Source organism: Lactuca saligna, chromosome 2, assembly GCF_052625555.1.
Source record: "Lactuca saligna cultivar CGN05327 chromosome 2, ASM5262555v1, whole genome shotgun sequence".
Classification (NCBI taxonomy): Eukaryota; Viridiplantae; Streptophyta; class Magnoliopsida; order Asterales; family Asteraceae; genus Lactuca; species Lactuca saligna.
The window spans coordinates 158782545-158797403 of NC_136418.1; the positions used below are offsets into that span (position 1 = coordinate 158782545).

The 14859-nt window shown below is 40.4% G+C and overlaps 1 protein-coding gene across 1 annotated transcript; it reads left to right on the forward strand.

The window, feature by feature from the left end:
- The first annotated feature begins 3941 nt into the window (after positions 1-3941).
- Positions 3942-6391, forward strand: LOC145030294 (ubiquitin C-terminal hydrolase 13-like). Its single transcript, XM_078978685.1, has 7 exons — positions 3942-4044; positions 4130-4350; positions 4631-4696; positions 4786-4848; positions 4932-5018; positions 5101-5248; positions 6369-6391. Exons 2-7 carry the CDS (start codon positions 4225-4227, stop codon positions 6389-6391), a joined length of 513 nt encoding a protein of 170 aa, XP_078834811.1. The 5' UTR covers positions 3942-4044; positions 4130-4224.
- The last annotated feature ends 8468 nt before the right edge of the window (positions 6392-14859 follow it).

Genomic DNA, 14859 nt, shown 5'->3' on the forward strand with positions numbered 1-14859 from the left:
AATAAATTAAGCAAAATCGTGGAAAATGAAATAATGTCATATTAGAGCTAAAATGTGGATTTAACTTGCATAAAAATAATAAACTCATAAGGTGATTCATTGGAATTACCACTTTAGGATGATTCATCAATCCATTTTTCAAATGTGACTCACATGGGATGAGAGATAACACTTTCAACTCAATACTAGAGAAAGCAACCAAATATAGACGAATAAAAAAAAGTAATGGTTTGCAAATATCTATAATTATAATTTAACCTGACCTAACTCAAAACAATATGCCCTAAGGTAGTGTCTCTTTAGGACTTAATGAGCTTAACAAGGATAACATTTAATATATTAAATATATGTAGGTATTAATGGATACATAGAGACTTAGATGGAAAAGTGGAGAGAAAAGGGTCTATGGGTTCATACGTGCATTTTTTTCACAATTATCCTGATCTATTCAAAGACACTTCTAGTAAAATGTGATTTATCTTGACATATAAAATTCCTATTATCTCTCTATTGTTCATCCATATTCTTCCTCCCTAAAATTTGTGATCTTTTCAATATATATTTCATGTTAGTTTTTTACTTTATCTTAACAAAAATATCTATTATCATCTTCTTCCGTATTCTGCTATTGCGTCTCCAAAAGCAGTCAATCTCACATTCTTTTGCTCGTCAAACATGTATGATTATTGACACTGTTACGATGGATTGATTTTCTATTGATTTGATGCTTCCTTGATATCAACAATCTCCATAATAAGTCCCGTAAATTTATGAGTGTAAGAATTTTTTTAAATTGGAGATTATATTTCTATTTCAATCATTTTGATTTTCAATATGCTAGGTTAAATAGAACAATGGACCCTACTGATGTTGGAAACAACTCTACACAAATTACAAAATCTCAATAAGGGGGTGTTTGGTTACGTTTATTTAAGGAGCTTATGAGCTTATTAGTGGTTCCACACTACTATAACCTAAAAAAATGTTTAACTAAAAATATCTTATTGAGGTGGGAAACCTCTAATAAGTTTTTTACGAAACACCCCCAAAACATTGATTGATAGTTTGTTGGAAGATCGTAATATAAAAATAATAATATGAGGAAAGGACATTTTTTTTATTAAAGCTATTAATTATATACATATACGAGGCGATTGTATAGTCCGAGTGTAGTTTCAGAGCTATGTAAGAAGGAGACGTTTCTCATTTATTCCAAAAAATAGAAACAATCATTGTTTAGATTTAATTTTCAGTATAGTATATGCATATTGAAAAGTGAAAATATTTATTTACATAATTTCTTATATATAAAAGCAAACAAACATGACAGAGTTCAAACATCAAATTATATAGTTTAGTTAATCCATCTAAACCAACATATTTAATTCTATTTAGAGAAATTGGACTTGATTCTTTCCATAACGTATCCATAAGATTAGCATCATACAAGTATACCAGATCATAATTGCTCTGACCAACAACCTTTAATTCATTTACAACATCAGAAGAAAAAAGAAACTGACCCCTTCAAAGATCAAGTGGCATTTGACATCAAACACAATCATAGGAAAACATGGTAACACTAACACATCAAAATATTTTAGATATTACACACTGGCTCGATGCCAATGCTATCAACATGAGTTAGAAGTAGAACACCATTAAGTCATTCAGTAGCATTACTGACCACCAGTCCCATATTTGCAGTTTGATCTGTTTTCCATTAAGCTCAATGGTCCTTGTCTTAAACTAAATACTATTGAAGTGTCAACGATAGAAAAATCAATTTTCATTGCCATAGTTAGGTAGATTTCGTAAAGCATAACGTCCTAATAAAAAAAATATTTGAAAGTACAATACTATGATTAGACAGAATTTACGTAGTATAATGCATTAATAACAAAATATTTACCTTCATAACCATGAGAAGGTAATCAACCAAAAGGAATTAGAAGGAGAAATCTTATATCTATCATGCAAACCAGAGTAACATACACGATTCTAGTGTAAGCATTGTCAAATTCTAGATGATAAGATTTAGGCTTTATATCAGTTTTTAAAAAAATGGGATTTACTCAATTTTACCAACTCAATTTCTTTCCGATTTGAGGTTATGAACGTATTTGTGATGAATATATAATTATTACTTGTTTCAACAACCAATCTGGTAGAGGGTTTTCATCTTTACATGCTACAGGCCATTCTCTTCAACCTGATCTCCTCAATGAATGGATATGAAGCTATGCCAGTCTCATGATGGTTAGGATTATATGTCAACTGCAACAGAAGGTTACTCATTAATTATTATTTTTTTGTTAAATATATAAAACTCATATGGCCATATCTAATCAAGGTATGGAACAACAAGACCCATTCAGTAAAATACTTTGGACTTTAGATGAGTCGCATTCTTAATGGAGAATTAAGAGGATGAAACGAATTACAGATGTATAATTGAAGGTTGGGGTCGAGTACAAAATTTTAAGGAGACATAATGGTATTGTTAAAAGAGGCATTGTAAATCCATCATGAGAGTGGCAATCAACCATTCAAGATTTAACCTTTCTAATACAATTTGTGGGTTTGATCCAAACTCGAACCTAAATCAAATTCACAGTGCCAAAAAAACACAAAAAGAGAACCACATGGGAGTTATTGAATAATGAATTACCGAAATCGTATATAAGTAAGAACGCAGCAGTTGAGTAAGAAGCAAACAATAGCAGCGAAGTTCAACTAATAAGAATGCAGAAACAAGTATTAGGGACGAAGATTGACGTGTAGAACGGCTTGAGGACTGAGCAGAATGTTGTGCGTGATGTGTTTTCTTGTGTAGATCATCCGTTTATATAGTAATAGGAAGGGTAATTGTGTAAACTTCAAAAAACGGGAATTGGGGAACAAGATCAGATCATCTTTTCCTCCCGATTCCTTCCGCTTCCCTTCGGGAACGAGTTGTTAGGGTTATGAGTCGGGTATTTTTGGATCGGTTAGTGGAGTGAGGAAGATATTGTTGATAGCCGAGATATGGCAGATTTAGATATGGGCGTAGGTGCTGGTTCATCTAATATGGCGAAAAAACAGAAAATTGTTGAAGAAGCGGATGAAAAGGCACATGACACTACTATCAAGGTGGTAGAGATATCAGCTCAATTCCCTTTCATGAAATCCATCCGTACTAAATCACATGTATCTATAGGTTGCGGTTGCTCGTGATGCAGACCTGTTTGAACAGATAGGGAAGGATATACATCTTGATCTTGTCGACCATGACAAAGTTTGGAGCCTTTGTCTAGAGAAAGAAATGCCATTTACCAGAGTGAAGGTATCTCTTATCAAATTCATTTTCTTAAATGTGTTGTTATGGACTTATTAGGTTGCCTACAGGAGGAGGTTGCTAGAGAATTCGGTGTGCCTGTTGAGTGTCAACGGTTCTGGACAAGTTACAACTCCGGTACTTTTTTTTTTTTTTTTTTTTTTTTTTTCTTTTCTTTAAAATGGAGTTGTGTGTTAAGATTATGTATTATTCTTTTTGTTCCGGATATGTTGGTAGCCTTTACGTGAGGAGCTCTCAAAAACCAACTGAAATCGTATCAAAATTAAATGAGAAAGTTGGGTTTAGTCCAGATGAAGAAATTGAGCTGTATGAGGTTGGTATAATCTAACAACTGAATGCTCTTGCCTGTTTAATTAGTAGTCGTGAGTTGGTGTTTATATTTTATACATGTATGATTTGATCGATCAGGAAATTAAATTTGAGCGGCATCATGAACTAGAGTTTGATCCATGTGTGATGTGTGCACGTCTTGACATTAAAACCTCATTTGGATGTAGCCAGGTATTATTAGTCGTCTCATCAAAAAGTTGGTTACGACCTAATTACCTAATAGGAGTATTATATGTGAACAAAGTCTTTGTTTCTTTATACAACAACAGATCAAGGACGGAGACATAATTTGCTTTCAGAAAGTATTTGAGGCTGGTGATAAAGACAACAAATATCCTAACATTCCTTCATTTCTGGAACATGTCTATTATAGTCAGGTCTGTTAATTATAAGCCGTGAGTTGAATTAAGGTATCCGCTTTAATTTAATTTCATGCATATTCCCTTCCTTTTGCAATTGCAGGTGGTTCATTTTCGATCTAAGGGGAAGCCTGAGGAGGATGCTTTCACTCTTGAATTGTGAGTTTGACTTTCTTCTTAGTTGCCAAGAGACTTGATATGGCTGATCCATTAAAAATCAGGTTTCGTCCTCACAACGTGAATTTGAATCTCCCAGAGTGCGATTTCCCCATTGAATATCCATTTGAAGGAAATTTGGTAGACATGCTAGGCACCTCTAATGAGGTTTCTCTCTCTCTCTCTCTCTCTCTCTCTCTCTCTCTCTCTCTCTCTCTATATATATATATATATATATATATATATATATATGTCTATCTCACTTTGTTAAAATTCTCATATCATATGTCACTTTCACCAACAGAGTTTGGTTTGATGAAAAATACATACTGAATCTCTCTTTTTATATATATATATATATATATATATATATATATATATATATATATATATATATATATGCTGTGTTTTTATTATTATTGTAAATGTAAATTGCATGTTTAAGCAGGTGAATGTATCTCCTCCAGATGCTGAACTTAGATTGCTTCTGTTATACCGCCATAGGATTTACAAGGTATTGTTTCTGATATCTTTTTTTTTTCCAGTTAATTTCTAGAGTGTTCCATTCAATTTGTTGTGTTGACTGGTGATGATGACTCACAGGTCTTCAGACTGTGGGAGAGAATTGTTTTTATAGATGATACCTGGGTATTACGTGCAGAGAAAGTGAGTTATTATTTTCTACATGAGTGTTGTAATTTAGAATTAGTAAATTGATTTATTTACTTGTGTTTTGTTACCTTAATTAGATTCCAGAAGAAGAGAAGGACCTGAAACCCGGGTATCGGCGTATTCATGTATACCATTTCATCAAACAGGCTCAACAGAAGTGGGGGGTACATATATAATCTCAAGTTTACTTTTCGTTCAACTGTTAATTTATTTATTTATTTATTATGGTTCATCTTTGATTTGCAGCTGCAACAGGTGAAAAACTTTGGGGAGCCTTTCTTTATGATAATTCATGAAGATGAAACTTTAGCTGCTATTAAACCCCGCATTCAGTGCAAGTTAGTAGTACCCGATGATGAATTTTCCAATGTATGTAGGACTTTTTCTCTATCAAGTTCGTTTATTATATATATATATATATATATATATATATATATATATATATATATATATATATATATATATATATATATATATATATATATATATATATATATACTAGCAGTGCACCCGCGCAAAGCGGCGGGGCGTGTAAATTCTTTTAGTGATATGTTTCCTCTACAAAAATGTTATGTTACAAAAGAAAGTACACGTCGAAGACAAAATAATCAAACTATGGTGTTATTTGGGAAATGAAGTCATTTTTTATTCCTGGACGGTGGACTTTATAGTAGAGGAGGGAGCAAAGAGGTATATGCGATTGGAGGGATATTTGAATCAACATGCTAAATTTAAGGATATCTAAAAGGGTTCAAAATTTGAATGAATCCGAGATTTGAGGAAACCATATCAAATTGTTGAGAAATATAAGGAGATTTGATGATAAATATTTGAATTCAAAATATGGTTAAAATTTAATATTATTTTATTAATGATTACTTGTACTATCAGCTTCATCATTTGGACGTCTTAAAAAAATATTATTATTATAATCAATCTATTTTTAGAAATAGTTAGATTTCTTTTATAAGATAGTAAAGATATATATATATATATATATATATATATATATATATATATATATATATATATATATATATATATATATATATATATATACTAGGTTACAACCCGTGAAAAGCACGGATAAAATATTTCTATTATTAAATTAAACCCATGGAAACCACAAGAAATGCACCAAGCTCTAAATCAAAATCGATTACAAACATATCAACGAAAAATATAGGATAAAAGATGAAGGAATTACCATGAAAAGTATTTGAAAGTGAGATGGGAGAGTAGAGAAAGTATGAAAACAGAAGTAGAGAAAAGATTTAGAAATTACCTCTTGCGATTTCTAAACCAAATCCAATAGCTACGCTATAGTAGAAAGAACTATAAATGACAGAGGGCTTTAGATGGAGGATGGAGAGGTTAAAAAAGAAAATGCAACACAGTCGATTTGAATCCTAAACATCAAACAAAGTTGACCAAAGTTTTTGTTCCTCGTAAATTTGCCACTATTATCAATCAAAAAAAAAAAAAAAAACATTGATTTGGTTCCTGATTTGCAGGGTTACCAGGGTTATCAAACTAAAAGGTATAATTTAAATTATAATTTCCATAAAATCAGGGATCACGTAGATACTTCCGAGATATTCCTAATTAAACGTCTCATAATCAACATAATTACTTTTTAAAAATTAAAAATTATGTGGAAAAATATGAAGGGCATTTTTGGCAATTCACTTTCAAAATTTATAGATTGAGGAGATGCCAAATGGCATAAATGGATTCTTTTATTAGAGAGAATATATATATATATATATATATATATATATATATATATATATATATATATATATATATATATATATATATATATATATATATATATATATATATATGAAACGACCCAAAAACACGATCCAAAAATTTTCGTTTTTCCATATAATCAGAACCATAATATAAGTATCATAACATAAACACACGCGATGTATCCCCAAAACATAATAAAATATTGTGCAGAAAACTGTATCATACTACATCAATCCAAAACATCAAGAGACATCCCCAGGATAAAAGCTATGCTGCGGTGTGTGCGATGCCGTCACCCCGAGCTATTCCCTTTGCTTGCGGAAGTACCTGAAACCAAAACTGAAACTGTAAGCACGAAGCTTAGTGAGCTCCCCCAAACTACCACATACCATACAATAACATATAAACGCATATTGGGCCTTGCCCACTGCATCGGGCTGAAGCCCGGAAACTGCATCGGACCTCGCTGCGGAACAAAAGATCGGTCCTCGCTGGGGCCTCTCGCCCTGAATCATTATCTCTCCCCCACTGGGAGTGCGAACCCTCACTAGCTGTAGCTCACAATCAATCACCGCCCCATTGGGACTCAACCAATCCATGCCCACAATAACTTTATTCCCACGCAGGGGAATAGGAACCAGGTCCACTGAAAACTGCTCATCAAATATCTGAAGGGAACACCCTTTATGCACTCTGCCGACCCTCACGGTCCTATCATCTGCTATCTCAACCTCTAGTGGGCAATCCAGCTCCTCGGGAGCTCTGCTAAGTCTCTTGCTAAGCGCAAGCGATACAAATGATCGGGTAGCCCCCGAATCGAACAATACCAAAGCAGGGATGCCGTTCACCGAGAACGACCCTAAATAAAACATTTCATCAAGTAATATTCAAACGATATAATAACAATTAAAGATGAAGGAAAGATTCATACCCGTCACCACATCAGGAGTCGCTCGCGCCTCCTCTGCTGTCATCTGAAATGCCCTGCTCTTCGCCACCGGCGCATCAGCTTGGCCCTGCCGGCCATCCGTAATCCTCAGGGTGGCAGGGGCAGGTGCAACCACCTTCCCTGCTGCAGCTAAACTGGGACACTGGGACCTTTTATGTCCCCTCTGATTGCACTGAATGCAAATCAGATCTGATGCTGTAACCGTAGTAGCAGGGGCCGTACAATCCCTACTCAAATGCCCAGTCTGACCGCACTTGTAGCAGCCGGAACTCCCTGCCTTGCACGCCCCCTCGTGCAATCTTCCACACTTGCCACACCGACCGTGGCTCTGCTGTCCCCTAGACCTGTGATCTGAAACCTTGGGCTTTTTGCCCACACTGCCTAAACCTGAAACCGCCTCTGGTTTCCTCTTCTTCTCCATCTCGAGATCAATCTCCCTCTCTCTGGCTCTAGCAATCATGTCGTCCAGCGTTTTACAACTGGACCGGCTCACAAACATGCGAATGTCACTCCGCAGCATCTCATGATAACGGGCCTTCTTCATCTCCTCATCGGCTGCATACTGAGGAACAAGAAGGGCCCTCTCCCTGAACTTGGCGGTGATCTCCGCCACTGTCTCGGTAGTTTGGGTAAGATCCTGGAACTCCCTAGCTAACTGTTGCACCTCGATGACCGGTGCAAACTCCGCTCTGAACCTGGTAGAGAAATCAGCCCAGGTCATGGCATCCAGTGCCGCATCATCCCCGATGGCATGTCCGACCTCCTCCCACCAGTCTCGTGCCCTGTCCTTCAGAAGACAGGACGCCAATATGACCTTGTCCCCCTCGGGACATCTGCTAGTGCGGAATACGTTGGCCACATCCGCCAACCACCTGGTACTCGCTATGGGGTCCCGTGCCCCATGATAGTCAGGAGCCCCGCATGCCCTGAACTCCCTGAACGTAAGTGTGCGCGACCCCATCACGGCCGCCATCTCGGCACGGAAAGTACTCAATCTCTCATCCATCAGCTCTAAAATACCCTCCTTGATCGAACCGAAGATCACATGAGTCTGCTCTAGTATGATGCGGGTAACCTCAGAAGAAAGGAACTCCCTAGTCTGCTCATCCATCTGCCCGGCCTCCGGGCCTGATCCCGATCCTGATCCCCCTCCGGCATCTGAACTGCCGGCTGCTGGCCTCGGACGCAAAACTACCATTCTGAAACATATCATAACAACATCAGAACACTGAAATATCTCAAGGGATCATGATACTACTACTAGCTTCCTGGTCTTGTCTCGGCCTTCCTTAATTCGAGTACAGATCCTCTGCTTTCAGTAGTATGGGCCCCTACTACCTTCCACATCTATCCGTACTTTCCTCAAGAACTGCCTTGACTCCACCAAGTCCCTTCTACTACTGCCATTCTCTGCTACTCTCATCCTAGGCTTGCCCTAGGGAAACTTCAAGCTCAACGCGACTGGTCCTCAGCTGCTGTAGGTCTCCTCATAATGCCAGTTAGCCACCACCTAAACACCATCACATGTGATGAGGATCAGATAATCCTTCAAGTAAAAGATCCGTCCCTACAACGGTTGGACTCAAACAAGAGCTGCGCAGTAGAGCCAGTTCCAGCACTCTGGGATTATTCAAACCTGATCACATGTGGTGTGACGCGTTCACCTAATGGCTAACTCCCACTACTCAGAACCCCACTAAGCACGAAGCAAGCAGCATTCGGACACGGGAAATAGACTCAGGCAAAACTATTCTTATAACAAGAAACTGCACTAGCATAGGATGCTAAGCTCATACTATCAGGCATAACCTAAATAGGCTATCCTACTGCTGTCTACTCGATTCTAGCATGCAATACTCATAAAGCTGTAACACATAAGCAGGCACATAAGGCATTCTCCTAGATCCTTAGCTCTATACTAGCATGCTGTTCTACTGAAACTAAAACTGAACAAATAACTTGTATGGGTAATTTGGGAGTACTTACTTGAGCTCGGCTGACCGCATGCACACTCCTCTATCTTGTTAAAAACAATTCTTTCTTTCCAAGCGCTTTCAAAATTCTTTTTGTAAAACATTTTTATTTTACTAAAATCTTTTATTTCCCTTAGTTTGAGTTCAGATACACCCGGAAGTGTATCCGAATCCCTCAAACCAGGGCTCTGATACAAACTTGAAACGACCCAAAAACACGACCCAAAAATTTTCGTTTTTCCATATAATCAGAACCATAATATAAGTATCATAACATAAACACACGCGATGTATCCCCAAAACATAATAAAATATTGTGCGGAAAACTGTATCATACTACATCAATCCAAAACATCAAGAGACATCCCCAGGATAAAAGCTATGCTGCGGTGTGTGCGATGCCGTCACCCCGAGCTCTTCCCTTTGCTTGCGGAAGTACCTGAAACCAAAACTGAAACTGTAAGCACGAAGCTTAGTGAGCTCCCCCAAACTACCACATACCATACAATAACATATAAACACATATTGGGCCTTGCCCACTGCATCGGGCCGAAGCCCGGAAACTGCATCGGACCGAAGTCCGGAACTGACTGGGACCTTGTCCCCTGCATCGGACCGAAGTCCGGAACTAACTGCATCGGACCGAAGTCCGGAACTGTCTGACTGAACATGGCATAGCATAACACATCAACTAGCATAACACACATATGACATGCTACATCGGGCCGTGGCCCGGAACACATAGTACTTAACACATAAAACATAGCACACAAATCCTGTTCGAACCACGAAGGCATCGAACATACCAATTACTGCATCGGACCTAAATCCGGAAACTACTGCTAACTGAACGGGCCGACATTGTGGCCTTAGACCCGTTCCTACTGGAAGGAAACTCACCTCGTAAGCTGGCTGCTGAGTGTGTGGCTCGGAAAGCTAACGGCGGCTGCTCCTGAATCTCCCCGGCTACAAGTCCATAAACACACTCAATCAAATACTAAACACTGCGCTTGGGGTAAAATGACTCTTTTACCCTCGGTCAAAGTCAATTATCTTTTGGGCTGACTCGCCGAGTTGGGCCACCCAACTCGCCGAGTCCCACTCTTACTTTTCACTCTTACTCACTGCTACTCGTCGAGTCTGGCATTGACTCGACGAGTACCCTCTTGATCCAAGAACTCAGAAAATCTTCATCCGACTCGCCGAGTCGTATGAACAGACTCGACGAGTTGTTCTTGATCCCAAGAAGATTGCCTTGGACTCGCCGAGTTGTATGAACAAACTCGTCGAGTCCCTCCATCACTGAGTCTACTCTCAACTCGCTGAGTCCACTTCCTGACTCACCTCGTCCACTCGACACTGATAAAACTGAAGGACTCGGGACTCGCGACCCGACTCGTCGAGTCGTTCTTCCGACTCGCCGAGTCGCCGTCATGCAACTGATTTTTACTTGATTTTGTTTGAATCCAATGCATACAATTGATAGATCTGAGTCCAATAAGCTGTTTTACCACGTAAAGTTTCCAACTTTACGTGCACAACCTCATGAATAAGGGAAATAAGGCTAAAAGATGCATAAAATGGGTAGATCTATGGTTATCATGCAATATAACTCCAAAAAGACAGTAGATCTGGGCTCTACAACACCCCAACATTCAGATCCATAGATATATCGACTTAATAAGACGTTCATGCAAGTGTAAGGCTTGGAACAAGCATCAACTAGCCCTTAGGAGAGTTCTAATGGAAGTTTAAAGCATATAACAAGATGGAACTCCGAAAATACCTCAATTAACTCTGATTTGGCCCTGGATCTTTGCACTACAACACTTCTCCTTGCTTCTTCCTTCTTCTCCTTCTTCACACCTTCACAAAATGGCACCAAAACACATATAAGCTCTTCAATGGAGGTTTGGGGCTCTATCCCTGCGTTCTCAGGGTGAGGGAGGCGAGAATGGGGGCTATAAGGTGGTATAAATAGTGGGCAACCCGGGGATTTTAGGGTTTCACCCAGACAGATGGACTCGCCGAGTCAGGGATATGGACTCGTCGAGTCCCCGGCTCACGCGTGTCCTCAGACGCGACCCTACTCGGCGAGTCAGGCTAGAACTCGCCGAGTCCCTCTTGAGAAACTCACTCTGCCCGTCAGTCTGAATCGTCCTCTCGCTCTGCCCGTCAGTCTGAGGATGAAAAGCGGTGCTGAAATGGAGACGAGTACCCATCTCGTCGTGGAATCGCTTCCAGAATTTGGACGTGAAACGAACATCTCGGTCCGACACCACCGATACCGGCACTCCATGACGTGCCACAATCTCTCGCACATAGATATCGGCTAACTTTTCCGCCGATATACTCTCCTGAATCGGAATAAAATGGGCACTCTTCGTCAACCGATCCACTACTACCCATATCGAGTCCACCCCGCGTGCGGTCCTAGGGAGTTTGGTGACAAAATCCATGGTGATGTCCTCCCATTTCCACACGGGAATGTCTAACGGCTGCATCTTGCCGTGAGGTCTCTGGTGCTCCGCCTTGACCTTTCGACAGGTCAAACATCTCTCCACATACCAAGCGACATCTCGCTTCATGCAGGGCCACCAATAATCAGATCGAAGATCCCGATAGATCTTCGTCGCTCCTGGGTGGATAGAAAACCGAGACTTATGAGCCTCGTCCATCAATACTTGCCGTACCCCACCCCAGTACGGTACCCATATCCTACCATGAAGTGTCAACAAACCCCGACTGTCGTAATCAAATGAAGCTACTCGGCCCACTATCCTCTCACACTTCTACCTCTCCTCCTTGAGGCCCTCCATCTGAGCCTCCTTGATCCGCTCCAACAACGGAGTGATCACTGTCATCCTCATACACAGATCTCTGATAGGGGCCGTCGACACCTTGCGGCTCAGGGCGTCGGCCACCACATTGGCCTTCCCTGGATGATAAAGGATCTCACAGTCATAGTCCTTCAGCACGTCTAACCATCTCCTCTGTCTCATGTTCAAACTCGGCTGATCCATAAGATATCGCAAACTCTTGTGATCCGTGTAAATAGTACAGCGGACCCCATAAAGGTAATGTCTCCAAATCTTGAGGGCAAACACAACCGCCCCCAGCTCCAAATCGTGGGTAGGATAATTAGCCTCGTGAGGCTTCAACTGTCTTGAGGCATAAGCTACTACATGGCCTCGCTGCATCAATACTGCTCCCATACCTGTGATCGAAGCATCACAATAGACTACGAAATCCTCTACTCCCTCTGGCAAGGTAAGGATCGGAGCCTCGCACAATCTCTGCCTGAGAGTCTCGAACGCCGCCTGCTGCTCAGGCCCCCAACGAAAAACCACCGACTTCTTGGTTAGTCGGGTGAGCGGCACTGATATCTTGGAGAAGTCCTGAATAAATCTCCGATAATACCCTGCCAACCCCAGGAAGCTCCGAATCTCAGATGGAGACCTCGGGACCTCACACTGCATCACGGCCTCAATCTTGGCCGGATCTACCAAAATACCCTTCTGGTTGACGAGATGACCAAGAAACTGCACCTCGCGCAACCAGAACTCACACTTGGAGAACTTTGCGAAAAGTCTCTCCCTCCTCAAAGTCTCCAACACCTCCCGCAGGTGCTCCTCGTGCTGCCCCTGTGTCTTGGAATACACCAAGATGTCATCTATAAACACTATCACCGACCGATCTAGCATCGGTCTGCACACGCGGTTCATGAGATCCATGAATGCGGCTGGGGCATTGGTGAGCCCAAATGGCATCACCACGAACTCATAATGACCATACCGGGTCCTGAAAGCAGTCTTCTGTACATCCTCATCTCTAACCCTCATCTGATGATAACCGGAGCGTAGATCGATCTTGGAGAACCAAGACGCTCCCTGAAGCTGATCAAACAAGTCATCTATCCTCGGAAGTGGGTAACGGTTCTTCACCGTTACTTTGTTCAACTCCCGATAATCAATGCACATACGATGCGACCCATCCTTCTTCCTCACAAATAAGATCGGCGCTCCCCAAGGCGAACTGCTCGGCCGAATGAAACCCTTGTCTAACAGCTCCTGAAGCTGTGTAGACAACTCCTGCATCTCAGGGGGAGCAAGTCGATACGGTGCTTTGGCTATCGGAGCCGCACCAGGAACTAGGTCGATCTTGAACTCAACCTGCCTCTCTGGAGGTATCCTCGGCAAATCCTCGGGAAACACATCCGGATAGTCACGAACAACAGGAACATCATCAATCGCCGTCTTGCCCTTCTCCCGGGCATCCAAGACGTAAGCTACGAAACCGGCGCAACCCTGCTGAACATAGCGCCTCGCCCTCGCGGCGGAACAAAAGATCGGTCCTCGCTGGGGCCTCTCGCCCTGAATCATTATCTCTCCCCCACTGGGAGTGCGAACCCTCACTAGCTGTAGCTCACAATCAATCACCGCCCCATTGGGACTCAACCAATCCATGCCCACAATAACTTTATTCCCACGCAGGGGAATAGGAACCAGGTCCACTGAAAACTGCTCATCAAATATCTGAAGGGAACACCCTTTATGCACTCTGCCGACCCTCACGGTCCTATCATCTGCTATCTCAACCTCTAGTGGGCAATCCAGCTCCTCGGGAGCTCTGCACTTGGGACAAAAACTAAATTACCAAACTTTTTAGCAAATAGCCACCACAAAACCAAAACTACCAAATCAACATGCATTGTTATTTTTCAAGTAAGATAGAAAACCAAAGTACATTGCTATATTTTGCACTTGGGACAAAAACTAAATTACCAAACTTTTTAGCAAATAACCACCACAAAACCAAAACTACCAAATCAACATGCATTGTTATTTTTCAAGTAAGATAGAAAACCAAAGTACATTGCTATATTTTGCACTTGGGACAAAAACTAAATTACCAAACTTTTTAGCAAATAACCACCACAAAACCAAAACTACCAAATCAACATGCATTGTTATTTTTAAAGTAAGATAGAAAACCAAAGTACATTGCTATATTTTGCACTTGGGACAAAAACTAAATTACCAAACTTTTTAGCAAATAACCACCACAAAACCAAAACTACCAAATCAACATACATTGTTATTTTTAAAGTAAGATAGAAAACCAAAGTACATTGCTATATTTTGCAATTGGGACAAAAACTAAATTACCAAACTTTTTAGCAAATAACCACCACAAAACCAAAACTACTAAATCAACATGCATTGTTATTTTTAAAGTAAGATAGAAAACCAAAGTACATTGCTATATTTTGCACTTGGGACAAAAACTAAATTACCAAACTTTTTAGCAAATAACCACCACAAA